This window comes from Pavona decussata, unplaced genomic scaffold (assembly GCF_977016875.1).
Source record: "Pavona decussata unplaced genomic scaffold, jaPavDecu1.1 SCAFFOLD_59, whole genome shotgun sequence".
NCBI lineage: Eukaryota > Metazoa > Cnidaria > Anthozoa > Scleractinia > Agariciidae > Pavona > Pavona decussata.
Window position 1 is genome coordinate 706,164 of NW_028145481.1, and position 18,842 is coordinate 725,005.

The 18,842-nt window shown below is 37.4% G+C and overlaps 1 protein-coding gene across 3 annotated transcripts in view; it reads right to left on the reverse strand.

Annotated features, from left to right (window-relative positions):
- Positions 1-18,842, reverse strand: part of LOC146479307 (uncharacterized) — a 161,088-nt gene that overhangs the window by 12,638 nt on the left and 129,608 nt on the right. For 2 of the 3 annotated variants that reach the window (XM_085110969.1, XM_085110968.1), the window contains 29 exons: positions 18,157-18,227; positions 16,950-17,150; positions 16,204-16,337; positions 15,950-16,112; positions 15,196-15,274; positions 14,015-14,156; positions 13,263-13,365; positions 12,585-12,630; positions 12,408-12,463; positions 11,776-11,850; positions 10,912-10,989; positions 9,869-9,966; positions 9,622-9,664; positions 8,880-8,973; positions 7,834-7,938; positions 7,188-7,225; positions 7,026-7,104; positions 5,484-5,551; positions 5,256-5,313; positions 4,668-4,730; positions 4,130-4,236; positions 3,336-3,435; positions 2,934-3,031; positions 2,741-2,854; positions 2,219-2,332; positions 1,310-1,403; positions 773-847; positions 348-400; positions 77-161 (listed from right to left, as the gene is read on the reverse strand). In XM_085110969.1, coding sequence (XP_084967095.1) covers positions 77-161; positions 348-400; positions 773-847; positions 1,310-1,403; positions 2,219-2,332; positions 2,741-2,854; positions 2,934-3,031; positions 3,336-3,435; positions 4,130-4,236; positions 4,668-4,730; positions 5,256-5,313; positions 5,484-5,551; positions 7,026-7,104; positions 7,188-7,225; positions 7,834-7,938; positions 8,880-8,973; positions 9,622-9,664; positions 9,869-9,966; positions 10,912-10,989; positions 11,776-11,850; positions 12,408-12,463; positions 12,585-12,630; positions 13,263-13,365; positions 14,015-14,156; positions 15,196-15,274; positions 15,950-16,112; positions 16,204-16,337; positions 16,950-17,150; positions 18,157-18,227 — 2,634 coding nt within the window. The remainder of the gene's footprint in view (positions 1-76; positions 162-347; positions 401-772; positions 848-1,309; positions 1,404-2,218; positions 2,333-2,740; positions 2,855-2,933; positions 3,032-3,335; positions 3,436-4,129; positions 4,237-4,667; positions 4,731-5,255; positions 5,314-5,483; positions 5,552-7,025; positions 7,105-7,187; positions 7,226-7,833; positions 7,939-8,879; positions 8,974-9,621; positions 9,665-9,868; positions 9,967-10,911; positions 10,990-11,775; positions 11,851-12,407; positions 12,464-12,584; positions 12,631-13,262; positions 13,366-14,014; positions 14,157-15,195; positions 15,275-15,949; positions 16,113-16,203; positions 16,338-16,949; positions 17,151-18,156; positions 18,228-18,842) is intronic. The other variant, XM_085110970.1, reaches the window with a different exon arrangement.

Consider the following 18,842-nt stretch of genomic DNA (forward strand, 5'->3'; position numbering starts at 1 on the left):
TCACACGGTCCCACAAGCTTCTAGCTTCAAGTTAAATCTAACCGTGTATAAATAAAGTTGCTTTACTTTACTTTACCTGGTCAAAATTACGCAAGAAACTCTGCACCACAGCCTGCTGGGTAGCTGATGCTCCTAGCCCGCGGTTTAAGTCAGCGGCTTGCCTATAGAAATAATGCAGCAAATAAAATATAATTAAATTGAGCTTGAAAGGTTGGGCAACATAACATGAGACTTTGACATGAGCTAGAAGTTAGCACGTTTAGATTAAATACTCAAAGTTGCTTGTTTTGCTAATACACTTACTTTGGCCTGTTTAAAGAAACATAAAATATATCGCGAAAACAAACCTGACGTGAAAACTCGCAAGCTCTAGTTTGTTTTGTTCCAGCAACAGTTTACCCTGGAAAAACAAAGAACCTTACATGAATAAATAGCATTTTTACTACCTTAAAAAAAATGAGAAATGGTTTCACAATCACCAATTATTTATAATTGCAAAGGAGCCGCAAAAACCGTGAGGAGTAAGTAGTAGTAAAACTTTATTTTGACACGGTATTTCCATTCAGGTGTAAAACTTTACAATTATTAAACAGGATAAAAACACTAACGACACTAACTAACAAACTAACTACTTCTAGTACAAATAATAACCCTGCTTTATAACGACACCGTGTATACTACCTGAGAATTACTAGATGAGCGTGGTTGAGCAATAAGTTCTCTGCCATCATGGTCATTTCATAAAGAAGAAACATGAAAGATCTTTGCTCACCCTTGCCATATGGTAATCTGATATGTCGGGCCTCATGTGAATCACCCTTGTATAGTCCAGGATGGCCTCTTGAACCTGTAAATGACAGAACATTGGTGGCGTACGGCTGAATTAGGGGCAGGAATTTTCGTATTTAAACCTTTAATAGACAGCTTCTCCGAAGCAAAGTTTTCTGTTCCAAAAAATATTCAGCGCATGCAAATAGAAAATTATTCAGAAAACAACTGAAAATGTTTCGGGAAACAATGAATTCCTCGTCTGGGAAGACTTAAGGCCCGGACATAATTTACAATATTGTCAGATGTACCGCGCGTGTTGATTAAGTTTTGCTTTCCACATTGTAGCCATTGCAACCTGTGTCACTGACGAACCCAACCGTTGGCAATGCACTGCAGGATACAGGCTGTGTGGAAGAAATTCGTTCGGTGGGGGAGGGGGAAGTGGGGTCAAACACGGTGCAATCCTCGTGCGCAGACGCACTACTTCACCATGCGCCCAGGTCTTTTGAGTAGCAGCCGTTTATCTTATGATACCCACCATGTGGAGTTTATGATAAGCCTCGGCGCGGCAAATGTAAGCTCTGATGTACGTGGGATCCACACGGATGGCTGCCGTGTATCGACGAACAGCTCTGAAGAAAGAAAAAACACCATAACAAAGTCAACAAAAATGTTTACTTATGGGCTTATACGTGAACCACTTTTTCGAGTTTTAAATGCAGCTTTTGTCAACTTTGACAAGCCACTGGCTTCGATCACACCGCAGCACCAGAATTATTAGAGAGATTTAAAATTACGTCTACGACAAACGGCAGAAATGACCACGTGACCATGTTTACCCTAAATTTGCCGCTTGCTGTTTTCAGTTTCTCAGTAAAATTGAGTGGTTTTGCGTCAACATGAAAGGCCAGAGTTATTTTGCACTATTCTCATGTACGTACTATTTTTTCAAGAAAACATAGACACGAATCTCACGTTTGCCATCTGCCGTAAACGCGATTCTAGATCTCTTTACTGAATCACAGGACAAAACCAACAAAAGAGTGTTTTCCATTTGCCAGACCGTACAGTCTGTAAATCAAATGTGTCATTTTTAAGGGACACTTCAAACTTAAGTAATGTTTAAAACACGAGCAGCAGTGTTTTATCGGAATTTAAAACCACGAGGCGCAGCCGAGTGGTTTTAGACCCGATAAAACACGTGCTGCGAGTTTCTTGAACGGCTTCAACAACATTCCTGGAAAAGCGTGTCAAGAGAGTTCATGACAATGATGCTTTTGTGAACGTTGGAAATTAGCATACGAGAAAAACATTAAACAACGCATACAAATAAGGAGGTTTTATCTGGTTTTAAAACCACCGCACGTGATGTTTTATCGACCATTTGATAGGTCAATGGGCTTATAATTATTAATGAGTTTTTGAAATGAGATTCAAGGAAACTCACTTGTGGTAGTTGCTATATCTGGTGATGTAGATCAGACCTATGTTGACATGCGCACTGGCCAAGTCAGGATTCAACACAAGAGCAGCTTCAAAATCGGGCACAGCATCCTCCCACCTGAAAAATAACAACATTGACACATAAAACAATTCAGTTGTTCCCTGTGGTTTTCATTTCTCTATAAAAGGAGACCTCTCTTGTACATTTGACACTTGTAGGTCAAGCTCTACCATATTTCGTTCCACTTTACGCGGGCTTACCGTTTTGTTGTTGTAGGATCAATGTTTGCTAATTGCCAAGTGCTTTATAGAGTATGTTCTGATCAAAACTCACGACCCAATTTGCATGAGGGTACGTAAACAAAGGATGTTATTAACCGCAATTTCGTCTTTTCGGAAGCGAATTTTAAAATGATACGTGTTCACGAGAGCGGGAACACATTTGGGCAATATAAATAATTCTGCAAAAAAATTTTCTTCGCTTGAATTTAAAATGCATAGAACTCAAAATAATAAAGTACTGTACCTCTTTAGATCAGTGTAAATAATTCCTCGATGCAGAAAAGCATTGACATTTTCCTCTGAATTATCCAGAAGCAGAGAAACACTAAGATCTTGAAGAGCCCTTCGTGGATGAACTCTGGAAAAAAAAAAAAAAAAAGAGTGGGAACTGTTAATTTACAACAGATTTTAAGACTTTGCTGTTAAAAGCTACTCACTTTCTCAGTAAACAGCCTCTGTGGTAAAATGCCACAGCATTTTTCGGATCATAATGAACAGCAGCCGCAAGATCTTTCAATGAAGCCTCAAAATTACCCTGTGACAAAATGAAAAGGTATTAGTTTCACTGATAAATGAGTCAATCGAAATTCGCCTTATGGGCAGGCAATATTCCTCAGTCACTGCCAAGCGCGGGAAATCTTGTTTCCAATTCCACGCGCGGGAAAACATGAAATCAGTTCAAGAGGATAATCCGGTTCGCAAATTTTTGCGTAATGTACAGGTGTCAAACTTTATGACCGTTACCACAACACTAACCTGAAAAGTTGAATTAAACCTGAAAAGTTGAATTAAAATAATACAAGATGTAATATAAGATTACTGTGTAGGAGTGTGCTTACCATCTTGGCATGGCCTCTTGCTCTGTAAGTATACGCCAAGGAGTTCTCTGTGTCTTGCTGTATGATCGATGTGAAATCTTTGAGAGCTGCAGCCCAATTCCTACGAAAACGCAAAATAAGACAAATTGATAAGCTCATTGGTCTAATGATAAAACTGAACCAAAGTAACAGACAGACGCAATGATCAAAAGTAATAAATCAGGCCCCAGTTGTTCAAAGGCCGGATAAGTTTATCCGCAGGATAAGGCACTATTCAGGGTCTAAAATATACTTCACGTTAAACGTTGTCCAAGGTTTTCGTACACTCCGGAACTTAACTGTGGTTAGAGTGCGCATATTCGCTTGTACAAGACGAAATAATGAAATCTTTTCCCAGATTGAAACTGTCGGATAGTGACTTATCCACAGGATAAAGTTATCCGGCCTTTGAACAAATGGTGCCAGTATTTTAAGCGAAACCGGTGCTGGCAAACGCGGGAAAACATGCAACTGCTGCCAAGCGAGTGAAAACGTGCAACCGGTGCCAAACGCGGGAAAACATGCAACCGGTGCCAAACGCGGGAAAACGTGAACCGGTGCCTAGCGCGGGAAAACAGATGCGGGTCACAAACTGAGTTAGTTTGCACCTGATTGGTTGGAAAACATATTTGCTCTGATTGGCTAAAGAAGTCTGCAAAAAACGTCTAATAGAACAAAACAAAGTTCATCGAATGTAAACCAAATCTAAATATTAATTATTTTCGTCAGTCAGCTTTGGAAAGATATTAAAGTTATTTCCGTATATTAATACTCACTCGTTGTTAAAACGAAAGAGAGCTATCTCAAACATAGCATCTGTCTTGGAAGGCAGGAGCCGTGCCGCCATCTTGTAATCCTCAAGAGCTAGAATCATATCTCCACGCTGAAATGTGATTTTTCACGGAATAAATTGTCAGTAACAATTTGCACTTCTAGTTCCAAAATTTTATTTTATATATATCGTTGAAGTCTAGATGTGGCACCCCTATTCTTCCCCGTTAGTATTGTAAATAGTGTACTTGTTAGTACCGTAGTATAGTAAGCATATGTTGTAAGTACAGTCAGTACTGTATTATCGCTATTAGCGTTAATTACTGTTAGTGTTTAGTATTGTATTATTAGTGTTACGTAAAGCTAATAAAAATCCTTTCTTTAAAAAAAACTTAAAGGAATGGTTCCTGCACGTTGCTTTGCTTGTTCTTCGAAATACTGACTATTTTGCAATGGCTATCAAACTCTATACTTCTACTCTGTGGAGTCGACAACAACTCTTGAGCTGTTACACAATTTTCAACGTAAATATAAATACATTACCATTTTAAACATGGCCGCTCTCTGGTAATACGTCTCAGCATCATTTGGATTCAACTTGATCGCCTACAAACAAACACACCCCGTTCAGTTTTATTTGCAACTAGAACATAAATCGAAAAGGAAACCAAAACTACCAACAAGGGCACTAAGCAATATGTAGGACACGCGGCACATATGAACCTAAGGACCTCGACAGACTGGAGAAAAGGTGTTCGGCAACTATGTGTATTTGACAACAAAAACGATTTGACAAATATTAGTACTCGATAGAACGTATCCACACACTAAAGGTTAAAATGATCAATAAATTTGTTTTTGGCTGTGAGAGTGTAGTATGTCAAACCGCTCAGCGAAAACGAAAACTGAAGATGGCGTAGATGCGCGTAGTTGTCGACAGTTGTCTCACACACTCAGCACCTCAGTGCAGGTTACACCATCCGGGCGGCGTACGACTGTAAATCCAGTCGGGGACTAGGAAATTCACCTCGCTTCACGACTCTTGTGGCATGCCGGATACAGTTTACGTGAGCAACATCACAGTGTCGAAACAATAAAACGTTAACGTTTGGATTGTTCCGCATTGTTTACCTGAGAGTAGTTGACAATGGCCATTGTTGGGTCATTTTCTTGACGATACAATTCTGCCCTGTGGACCATAAGCGAGAAAAAAAAGTCATATTTTACATCCCACATTCGGAATGCAAGGTATAAAGCTGAAAGGGCAGCCGTCCACGCGCGTGCATTACATTTCCCCCTTCTGAATATGCTACATTACGTACATAAGTGGGATCTTAAGATAGTGATGATGAATCTGACCTGGAGCGGAAGGCCCGTGCCTGAGTACTGCTGTTCTTGATTATGAAAGACAAGTCATCCAGAGCCGCCTAAAACAATAATTATCACAGTTATAGTCAACTTCAAAAGAGTAGAAAAGACTATCACCACAAACATGAATGCACTCTTCATTTGCACCATCGAAATAATTATGATCACGACCATAAGTTTTTCAGTCCTTAAGATTTAAGACGACGTCCCGTTCTGCAGACCAGCAGCTAATGCCAAACGCGTTAAACAGGAACTACATTCAGCAAGCCCTCCGAAGTTAAGATGTATCTTAAAGGGGAAGTATCACGACAATTTGATAACATTTGAAAACCCAAAAACGTTTGTCTGTCAACAGAAACAAGAAAATAATTGTCTAGTTCTGTTAAAAATTATCACCCCAGTGAACAAAACTGTCGATTAGTGCCTTTGGCCAGAGACAAACTAGGTCGGAATGGATTCAAGTTCTCGCATTTTTGTTTCCAAAACGCGCTAGAATAGATCAAGAATTAAGTTGATTTCTTTCCTCTCGTTGTTCTAGAATTATTTCGTAGCTAAGTTACGGTCTTATTTCACCATTTTTACCTGAAGAAAAGAGGTCAAAAACACCAAGACACTTCCCCTTTAAGAAATGCGGTTTCTTGACAATAGTCTATTGACTATAAAAAATTGCGATAAAACATTTCGTAAAAACATTATAAGAAGGTTAAAAAACACGACGTTTCGATGTACATTACATCATTATCAAGTGAAATTAAAAATGCAAGATTGCGGCTATAAATATCAGCAATGCGTTGTTTACTATTTCTCATGTGATCTGTGCGATGCAGATTATGTCGGCTATACAGCCAGACACCTTTTTCAACGCGTTGCTGAGCACAAGAACTCGGCAATTGGCAAACATTTTCTTGAAGCTCACGGGAGCAAACACCTATTGAATCAGGGCCATTTTAACATCTTGAGAAAGTGTCAGAGCAAATTTGATTGTTTGGTATTTGAAATGCTGTACATCAAGAAACTTAAGCCTTGCTTGAACACTCAAACGGACTCTATACGTGCGAAACTTTTTGTTTAACCGGTAGCATTCTTCAATGCTACTATTTTAATTAATATCTATTGTCCATTTTTGTATTTATAGCCGCAATCTTGCATTTTTAATTTCACTTGATAATGATGTAATGTACATCGAAACGTCGTGTTTTTTAACCTTCTTATAATGTTTTTACGAAATGTTTTATCGCAATTTTTTATAGTCAAATGTTTTTCTAAGTCTTTGCTTCTTCGAATAGTCTATTGTTGGACTAACAATGGCCTATTGTTATAAAACAATGGTTAAGATATATGTTAACTTAAGAAAGCTTCGTGAATCTATAGCCCCAGAACTTCAGCTACAAGCTATCTTAAACGAAAGTCTCAATTGAGAAGCAAGCCCATGCGAAAAATGTACTGTGTACTTCACTTCTTATACGACAGTATCGTCAGCAGAAAAGACGAACTGTTTAAAGTCTAGTCAAAGGTGACTGTCAATTTCCAAACCTTTCTGTTCTCCTGTAAGAGATGCAATAGATGTCTGTGCCAATACGCATCCAGAAGTTTAGGTTCGAGTTCAATAGACCTGCAGAGAAAAGGAAAGAGTTCAAGACAGCTGAGTATCAACGGAAATGTGACATAAACTCACACAAACTGTTCAACACTGACCTGTTCAAGTCAACCCAGGCTTTCTTTAATTGTCCAAGCTGCAAATGACAAGACAGTGACAATTTTATATCTTCTTGTAAGCAATATAATAATAGCGGAGCTCCGCGCGTGGAGCCCCATACCTAAAGATTTTAGGAATTCAAACTAACACGACACAACTTTTGAAATCATTAACGGGATTAGTTGTCAACTGAGTTGCTAAGGTAAGTGGCCACCGTAAAGCACTTTTTTAATCTCTTTACGGTGGCCACTTACCGGTTGATAAAACGAAATATTCGTTACAACTTTTTAAAGACATGTATGCCATTTTGAATTCATTGAGAAAAACTGAAATACGTGTATCACCAAATAAACAAAAGAACAAACATTGAAATGATTTTCACACGCTAAGGCGATTAATACAGTAAATGATGTCTGGTACAGTAAAAAAAAAGAACATAAGAAGAAAATAATCACGAGAGAGTCGAGATTGCGACTCCTTGTTTGTTTTTATTTTCACAGGAAAAAAATTACCTTCTATCATTTCGTTTCACTATCTAGATATAAGAGAGACGCTTAAAAAACGTGTGTCGGAAGATAAATTGGGAGACAGACGAAATTCATGACACCGAATAGTGGCAAGTGGTGACATTCAACTATTATCTACCTTTCGGAAGACAGCGCCTCTTCGGCATAAGAAAATGGCTATTGACTGGGTGCCCTGTGTGCTTTCTATCAACTCTGTTAGTCTAGCAACTTCTTCTTGAAGGGCCTGTGGTAACAAAGACAAATCATGGACGATTTAGATGAGGTCATGTAGCTGTCTCATCTGTTTTAGTCTATTTACTTGTTTATCTATTTATTTATCTTAAGTATTGTTTCATATAATGAGATGAGCTGCCCTTGGGTTGAAAACAGGGAGGAGAAACATGCCGAGAAGACAACAAAGTACGGGCCATTACGCTGGGAGCTCGAGCAGAGATATCTTGAATATCGTGTGACACAGTTCAATATTATTGTGGATGTACTCGGAGGTTAGGAAGGCACTTAAAGAGCTAGTGGGAGATAAAAGCGACACAATAGCTCTGCAGATACAGAAGTCAGTCATCAGAAGCTCACCCAATATTGCGAGGCGCTTTAAGCTTTTGAAATAATGGACATTAGGCGTTTTATTATACTTTTTTTTTAAGTGTTTCCATCGTGAGGAACAGAAGTTTTAGTATTTAGATTGAAACTTTATGGATAGTAAATAGTTTTAGAATTTAATTACTAGGATCTTTATGATTAGGAGTTGAGATTTTAATTGTAAGGACTTTGGTCGTTGTATTGATTGGCTACGGCTGGCCGCCCAATCATTGTTTAGGATATCTGGGCATCCAGAAGTTTTTACGTCCATTATAATAATAACAATAATAATCTCTTTTTTAACATATTCCAAGCAAATTGCTATTTACAAGTTAAAAGTAGAAAAAAGAACTACCAAAGCCTATTTACAATTCATTTCGATTAAAAAAAAACTATTTTCAAGCACAACTATATTTTTTAAGAAAAAAACAAAAGTCATAAAGATACAATAATATTCTTATTTGTAATAAAAAATCATATCATGATCATCATAATAATAATAATAATAATAATAATAATAATAGCGCTAAAATTTCGATGTTCAAAGTAATGAGATTAGTTACAGTGAAGGAGGTGCTTTTTACTTACTTCGTATAGCTTTTGATCTGAGCTTCTTATCTGTGGCTCAATTACTTGGATATCTTCTAGTATGTCATTGTTTATAAGGGCCTCCGTGGCTTTGCTAAAACATAAATAAAACTTAATCAACAGAGTTTACTTTATCGTACATCTTTCCACCCCACGAACTAACAAAACACGTCGGCCTTATGATTCTTACATATCTTAGAAGATCTCGCTGGCGAGCCAGCTGCATTGTAGATCACTTACCTAATTAAGGAGCTTCAACAACGTCGACGGCGGCGGCAACGAGAACATCAAAAAAGCAATAGGTTTGACCAAACAACAACTCTGCACGTGCATTACACTTTTTGGTACATTTTCTTTGCCGTCACTGCACGACTAGGACGTGAAATTTCCTGATGGGACGTTATATGGAGGACGTAAACACACGACGAGCAAATTTTTCTTTCTCTTTCTAAACTTGGGTGTGGTCTCCAAGAATTCAACTCAAGGAAAATTCACCTACATTTGACATTTAAAGCGAGTTGGAATAATCCCGACGACGTTTGAAAAAAACGCGAATTTATTTTTGTAGCAACGTTTTCGCTGCTATCGCCGTCGTCGTTGCTAAAACTCCCTATTTACTGAGTGGTTTCTTGCTAAAAAGAAAAAAAAGTTGATTGCTTTGGCAAAATACAACTAGCTATAACTGATCAAAAGAAAAGTGCAAAAACCACTTTGTTTTACAGGCTAAAAACGCTAAACCCACCTTTGCGTTTGCGGTCTTGGCGAACTCAAACTTTGCAAGTCAACTGAAAAGAAAGTGAAGATGCATTACTAGTAAGTCTAGTACAACGACTGACAAAGCCGTACCAGCAATCGTGTGTCGCGTTAAGTGTAACAATTCCAACTTGAAGCTATCGGACAGTCCTTTCCTGTGATAAGGCTGTTTGTCATGCGGTGTTTTCTCAAACTTCCCAATTTGGCAGTTAATCACTAAGTAATGTTCCACTTACATTTGATTTCAGGCAGTGCCGGGGTGGGTGGGTAGACTTCATCAAACCACACATACCAAATACGCTCCCGTACTTCATCAAAGTTCATCTCATCTAACCTGAAAAGGAACACGTAGATCCCCATTGAGAGCTCACACTAACGCTTTCCGATCTGTTCTTGTTTCAGGAATTTAGCTCACACATGAGGACATACTTTGCTGACTTTAATCATATACATGTCATCTGACCCTTGTTGCAAGTAAAAAGTGTGCTTAAAACAGCGTTTTCGCGTTTCAATAGTACGCTGGTAATATTGTAACGCACCAATTACTTTTTACAGTCTTCACAGCCAATAACTGACAAACGACCAATAACATCTGGACTTCGTTGACCAATCAGGTCAATAACCAGAGACATTTTTACCACCTACTGAAGTTCCACAATTTATTTGACGCTGAAGATGACTTACACTCAGATTGTTGAAACGTCAGTCAGTGTCACCTCAAACAGTCCTTCTCAGGACAACACTCACCCGAATGATCATAATTTACGTACTTATGACATGCCGGTAATTTGCTGGCATAGTTAGTGTGGTTAGATGGACCTGTCATGCCAGAAATAAGCCAATCACAGCGCCTGAAAATACTTTAAACAGAAGAAAGATCCTCGCAGTTGCTACGCAACTTAAGCAATTGCGAAAAGAAAGCCCGAAAAAAATCAGGCTTGAACGGGATTCGAACCCATGACCTCTGCGATGCCGGTGCAGTGCTCTACCAACTGAGCTATCAAGCCAACTGGGAGCTGGTCATATTGTGAGTACGTAATATACCCGTGAGGGATGAATAAATTAGTGTAAATATATGAAATATATATATTTTGAACTGCGGATGAATGATCAAACAGAAGATAGATCCTCGCAGAGGATCTGCTTGATCCTTCTGTTTGATCTTTCATCCGCAGTTCAAAATATATATTTCATATATTTACAATTATTTGAAAATACTTTATTCAACAAAAAGAAAAGAGCTACAGCAAATGGCTAGCAAGTGAGTACATGTACATACCCTGAGAGATCGTCGCTAAACATTTCGTCAAAGTCAAAGACGGTAGGTTCACTGTCAGCTCTTATTAACTCAGATCTACTAGAGGAAAAGGTATGTGCAACATATATGAGTCATTTTTTAACACAACGAGGTAAGTAAACCATAGTAGAGTGATTGATTTAATCCCTCTGCAAGCTTTAAAGATGTTGAGGAAGGCGCAGTTTAAGTTATGGTGGAAGCAAAATAAACCATCCATTCCGCATTTGATCTCCACACACTCCACTTGAAGGGTGTATTTCTACTGAACTGCACCACTGTTCAACCCTCCCCCTCCGCCACGAAACCATGACAACCGGTTGCATTATTATTTTAGAATTAAGGGACTACGTCACAGGGATTTTGCTGCCGTTTCATCAAAATTGCTTAAAATTGTGAATCGGTACCCTTGCTTGTGAGAAAAACTCCATAGCACCAAGACGAATATTTCTAGTGAATTCTTGAAGGAAGAACAAGCCCGCCTAATAAGTTTTCAGTGACTTTACACTGATGACACAGCGGCAGGACTTGGAATTCACTATCATCCTCGCCATCCGTAGTCAAAAGGCACTTGTAAATTAAATAGTTGCAGTGCAATAGTTTAACAACTTTTAACAAAATTGGACCTATACTTTTAGGTTATGTTGGTGGTGTGAGTGTGAGTTTTGGCTTTTTCAAAACTTTAAAGCGCTTTTAAAAATAGCTCACATGACAAGGTCCCTTTAACTAAGGAGAAAATAAAAGCCTTATGGTGTTTGTTTCACTGAATTACTTACAAAATATTGTATGAATTACAACAACAGGCCAACTAGCAGGTATTTGTCTTGTACATGAACATAAAAAACATACCTTGTACTAACACTTGCTCTACGTTGAAAAATTGTTTCTTTTTCTAAGTTTTTCATATCAGCAAATGATGCACGCCTGCAATGAACAGCATCAGTCAAATGTAAGATATGAACCTTTACCAACATAAGTCACTCAACTTGACTGTGTCCCTTAAAACTAGCTGACAGTTAATTCTACCTAGGTGGCAGAGGGGGGTTACCGCAGAAGTGAGATACGAATTTCAAGAAGAAAGACTGTGCTCGTATATTACAAAGAGATTTGACAATTTAATACCTTTTGTGAACATGGTTGTATTATTATTTGTGCTGCACTACAAACCTGAAAACGCCGCCCTACAAATAATTTAATCCACTATCAAAGAAACTTACTAAAAGGTCCTGGTCATATCTCAACATATTAATTTGACATCACCACTTTATCGTTAATTCTCATGTGCTGTATTAGAAGCTGGAATACCTTAGCCCCTTTTCGTGAACAGGCCCCTCTAAATATTTGCATGGGCCTAATAGGCTCTCAGAAACCACTTTCTAGAGTCAACCTTGATGACTCGCCCGGATGACGTGTGGAAATTGTGTAAACTATTAACTGTTCTCTAGGTAGCTATGGCTATCTTCTCGTAATTTGCATCATACCTAGAAATTGGCGTTGCAGGTTGATTTAAGAATTCTCGAATCTTCAGCTCTCGTTCCTGTCAAAAATAAAATAAAAATAAAGAATTACATGTAGTTAAAGTAAATCCCATATAAAACAAACTGAATCGTTAAAAATGTTGCAATAAATAACGATTACATGATCTGAACAGTACTTACCAACTCCTTTTTGGTCTTCTTTTTAACTTTTCTGTGAGGGAGTTTCCTAATAAATGAAATCAAAAGTACAAAGGATTAACATAAACAGCCAAAGTACCAAGTAAACCGTTGGAATGGCGAAAAACAAAGAATAAAAAAAAGATAGAGCCTGATACGATCAAATAAAAAGAGTGTTGCTAAAATTTGAAATGAGGTGACATAAATGCTAAAATTTGAAATGAGGTGACATAAATAAAAAAAAAAAATAAATGAATGGTTATTTCAGTGGCACATCCACAGAGTGGCTCTTTGTTCACTGTTTCCAGGTTGAATTGGAATTTGGAAATGTTGGTTTTTATGGAGAGAGGATAAACGGAGTACCCAGAGAAAAACCCTTGGAACAGGGACGAGAACCAACAACAAACTCAACCCACATATGACGTTGAGACCAGAAAATGAACCCGGGTCACATTGGTGGGAGGCAAGTGCTCTAACCACTGCGCCATCCCCGCTCCCTAAGATGAAATCAGCACTTTAGATTAACCTCCGATGAGGCTCAATTTTAGCAGCAACATTATCATCATCATCATCATCATCATCATCATCATCATCATCATCATCATCATCATCATCATCATCATTATCATCATCTGCATGTAAAGATCTGATTTCACCTCATTTCAAATGTTGAAGTCTAACCTGTGAGTTGTCATTGCAGTCGTGCCTGTTTGTATTGACATACTATCACCGGCATCCGTTCTTCCCTCATCGGTATCAAACTCGTAAGTTTTCTCTTGAAACGCTTAAACACAAAAGAAATAAAAAACCTTGATTTATCACTGTAGTTACATGTTGAGTATGGTGGCACTTCAAAAATTTGGAAGAATTCTATTTACAGATGCAAGCACTTGCCTCGTTCACTCAATATTTTCATGACTTAGTTCCGATCTTCTCCCAAACTTTGACTGGTTATATACCTAATTTATTGTTCGATGTTCCTAATAACAAGCAATCATGGTATGTTATAAGGGGTGGCATAAATTTGAGACTGCAAAACGACAAGACTAGCATTTTTCTCCGCAAGCCAGAGATCAAGGCTCTGAGATGACTTTGCATGCAAAATAAAATAGTAATGTTATTTAACCAGGGAGCTCATGTCACCATGGTGAATATTCAGCATAATAATAATAATAATAATAATAATAATAATAATAATAATAATAATAATAATAATAATAATAATAATAATAATAATAATAATAATAATAATAATAATAATAATAATAACAACAACAACAACAACATGAACACACTCCCTAATCTTTGATTATTACTAGAACATGTATTTACTCCTTTAAGTTTTACTATGCTTGTCAAAATTGAGGATGCTGTCCCTGGTACTTCAAAAATAAATGACTTCATTAATTTTTAGGAACTATTCGTAGCTGTACCTGTGATCATACTACGACCCAAGGATGTGTCTGTTACAGCTGCTGAAAATGGCTTTTCCAGAGGAAGGTCGCTGTCTTCCTTGTCTTCTTTTCCTGCTTGTTTTTCTTTGATTGCTGTAACCTGATCACGTTGATAATTCAACTGAAAAAAAAATTCATTCAGCTGACACGAACATGTTGTGGCTCCTGCAAAACAGTTAACTTTTTCTAAAGTTAACAAGTTTACAAAATCTTCAAACATTGCAAAAACAAAATCAAGGTATATACATGTACCACATACACAGTAATATAGTAATTCTATAAAGGACAGCTTGAGTCTGTAGCTACTATACAATGTAGAAAGGAATATTTCTAAAGGAAACTGTGAATTTAGAAAAACCCTTAACTAAAAATACAAAAATTAAAACAATTCAATGTTTCAAAGTAATAGCTATATCAAGAAATAAAATCAACTGAAGTTGTCAAGGTCAGTGAAAAAAATAAGTATGAAAAAAATAAGTATAACAAACTTCAGTCGACTTTATTTCTTGATAATGATGTCAGCTTTTACATTGAAACGTTAAATCGCTTTAATTGTAGATATATATTATTGATAAAATTATTATCAAAAGAAATTTATTTCATTTCTTTTAGTGCACACCAAGGAGTAATTAGTATTTTTTGCTCTTATTAACTGTATTTATCACAGTTTACTTTTACACAGTAGCCTTGACCTGAGTAACAGGCAATAGGGTTTGTTTGGCTGTAGTTAATGGTAAAAATGAGGAAGCCAAGAAACAGCAAATGGTTACAGCTCAAATTGTGTGACTAACTGAATTTAATCATTGCTCCAAAACCCGGAAACTTCAACAAGTATTTCATGCAACAAAACAACAAACATAATCATGAAAAGCACAAGTTTGAGATGGTATGTACATGTATTACATGTATGTCCTTGGGTGTGTCATTCGTTCCACTAGAATTCCTCACAACATCATGCATGAATACAACTGTTACTGCACTGTCTTTACTAATCAGATGCCAGTTGGTCAAAGAGTGGATAACTTTATCCAGTGGATGATACGCTATCCAGCGGATAAACTGTATTGGTTGGAGTACATTTTATCCAGTGGTTGGCCATTTATCCACTGGAAAGCATTATTCGCTCTTTTAACTACTGGGGCCGGTAATATATAAGCTACCTCATCCATGCTGATGTCATATCCAGCGGACAAGGGAAGAGCTCTCTCGTCAAATGATAACTGGGGATGTGATACTGATCTGCACCATGACAGACACAATGATAATTAATGAGTACACATACACAAGTATATATACTTCTTACAATAACTGTCAAAATTCCCGCATGCTGATTGGCTCATAGCTATCGTCTTATAAGAGTAACAATGTCAGATGCAACAGGTGCAAAAATAGTCCATTCTGTTCATAGTCTTTCCATGCCGTTGTAAAACCGAATTGACTGCAGTACTTCTATGGTCTGTAAGAATATAGACCATACAAAACTGCAGTCGATTTGTTAAATATGTATGTGTACAGTTAGTCTGCAGGTAGCCTCATAGCCTCAGAAAAACCATTTAACAGTCAAAGAAAGAAAGATGGCAAAAAAAGCATCCATGCTAACACGGACACTCTGTACTAAAACTGAACTGGATGATGAACAGGTAACAATCATAACTACAATAATAATAACAATAAACAATGTATTAATTATTATAATTATTATAATTATTTATATTATTATAATTATTATAATCATCATCACCAAACAATGTAAGTACGAGCACTGTTTTTATTGATAGAAATCACCAAAATATGAGTTCATCAGACAAAAACACACATAATTAGAATTAGCATTATAAGATTTCTAAGGTCACACACACATAGACATGTACACCTGCAATCACACTACAGACTTTACAGTCCTAACACATGTACCTGTAAATAGAAAGTCTTTGGTCAGGTTCTTTCTGCACAGCTTCACTCTCGTTATTTTCATCTTGTTCAGAACCGTTTTCTCCTACTGTGACTTTCTCATCCTGTTGCTTAATCTCCAGTCTCCTCCTATCAAGCACTGATACAAATCGGCTTGGAGCTCCAACTTAAAGATGAACAAAATTCCCTTAAATCTTGAATTATGCAGGACAAAAAAAAAGTAATAATCTGCAATGCATTCAACATTGCCTCCCTACCTTCATCCTCAGTTCCATCTGTTTGCCGTCCCAGCAGCACTCCTCCTAAGTCTGTCTTTGGTCTTTGTACTTGCTCTATTTCTGCTTTAAGCTTACTAAGATCTGTCATAGATCCATGGGTACGACTTAAAATTCTAAAAACAAAGAAACAGATGTATAAACTTCATGTCCATGTTGTTTATTTATTTACATTAATTAACCGTTAAAATATTTGAAACTAGTTTGAGATTTCATTTTCCTTTTTGCTTTAACTAATTGATATATCAAATAATCCCTAATTCAGCTCTGGAAAGGTCCTGTCACAATAATATTATACTGTGACACTCTGACGAGGTGCAGGGCATAAGCCACAGAGATGCCAATCTAAACCACAGAGATACCAATCTCTGGAGATGTGAAATGTAGATCTGGAGATTTTTTCCTTTCCTGTCACTTCCCTACGCCATCATCAACTCATTTCCCTCAAATGGCCCAAATCATTCCTGCCACCCCCCCCCCCTCCCCCGTCCGCCCCCAAATGGCCCAAACTGGCTCTCAACCCCCATCTTTCCGGTAAATGCAATAAAACCGGCATTTGATGGGTTTTTAGAAAATTTGGGATTACAATTAATGTTACTCAATTGTAGAGAAAAGTTCAAAAGTTGCTTTTATATGGAAGATTTGGTGACCTGTAAGGGACACCAGGAGATTGCTCAGTTGGCATACGTGTATATAGAAATGAAACCATGTACAGCTTGGATGATCACCTGTTTCTTGCTTTGAGGTCTTCAGTATCCAAATCAGCCTCTGTTTCTTCATTGTCGTCACTGTCTAACACTGTCCCTGCCCTCAGCTCTGTTCCTAAGCTCTCCTGCAGCAGTGACGCACCCTGATATTCAGGGTAGAGCTGTGATTTGATGGCCGCTGGAGCAAGGTTCATTTTAGGTGGGGCTGGAGTCCAATAAAGTCTACAAATTAATTCCAATGAAGTCACACAGTCAATAATCAGAAAGAGACAAACAGAAACTGACCACACTAAGCGTTCTGACTAATAAGGTAGAAAAAAAAAAAAAGAATTTAACTAGGTCAAAACTTTGGCTGCTAACAAGTCCTCCTTGGGAAGCCTACAAAACTAATTGACAATCCCACTTCAACATTGGTAACCTATGAGGGTCTGCAATGGCAGATCAAGAACTTCATCTGCCACCCTGCCTCCCACTATTAATATTACCAGTAATGATCAAAGATTAGGGAGTATGTTCGATGCCAAGTTGGTGATGCCATCCGCCCCTGCAAAATCTGCAGGGGAGGCCAGATACGTGTCCCAAGATCCATTCATTCATTCATTCATTCATTCATTCAATCAACGTCGTTCCATACAATGTCAACTCAAATCTGTATTAGGAGTGCGTTCTTTCTACATCAAATGCAAACCCAGCACATGAGATAGTAAGAGCGTACTGTACATTTATTATTTTATGTACAAATATATCATGTAATCAGAAATTTTTTCAGCGCCATTTTAGGCCAACCAGAACACACCTACATGTAATGTGACAAAACCACATTTTGTGCAAATGACAAAGATGTGTGATATGCAAGAAAGAAGGAAAAACAGTTGTAGTTTTTGAATTCTTAACCAACAATAATTATCCCAAAATTCACTTTTATCTCTTACAAATGTTTTGCCACATGTGAATAACTAATGCAGAAGAGGTGGAAGGTATGCTATGTTGTAATAGTTAAAGACAATGCCTCCTTTTGCTACAACGCATTTAATTATGTTCTGTGCATCTCGGTTACCCCCAATTTTCTTTTGGGATTTAAAAATCCATTGCTAAGATCTGCTTTTCCCACATAGCCAGGCACTGTCCTTGAGTTTACGCAAACTGCTAAATGAAAACTCCCTAGTCTTGAAAGGTAGAAACCATTCACACATCTCAACATTTTCATTATAATTCATTGATACTGGACCTTGAAGTGTCATCCTTCAGCTGAATTTTAACACCAACTATGTCCAATGATTCTCCTCCTTCAGCTGAAAACTGATAATTACAGTTTAATGAGTACAATATTTAAGTTTAATTTACACAATTCCAGTACTTAACTCACTCTCTAAGCTGAGATACGTACATGGCATTTATTAATGAAAAAGGTCTATAAATAATTTTGCAAGGTTGTCATTTGGGATGGCCATGTGTACTGTACGTGGAAGAGGCGGTTCTGTTGAAAAATTGGGGTGAATGAATGACTCACTGGACAAATAAACAATATTTAATTTATTAACAGTGAACTCTTTATAAGAGCAGTGTTCTCAATAAGCACATCACTTTCAACATTGTGCTACATTAACTGTAATAATGATCTGTCAACAGATACATGTACACGTAACCAATTTCTCTCACTGCACAAATGTTATGGAGCCGGTAACCAGTATTTTACCTTCTGTTCACGCAAATGTTACTGGCTATTGTAAAAAAAATGTTTCCAAAATTATTGAAACTAATTTCAAAATTCATTGTTTTCTGAAAAATATTGTCCTTGTTTTGGAAATATCCTTTCCATAAATAATGTAAAAACATGCAGCAGATAATAATTATCACATTGAAAACCATCACTTGTAAAGAAATGACTCTTGGTTTGAGCATTTTCTTTTGTCA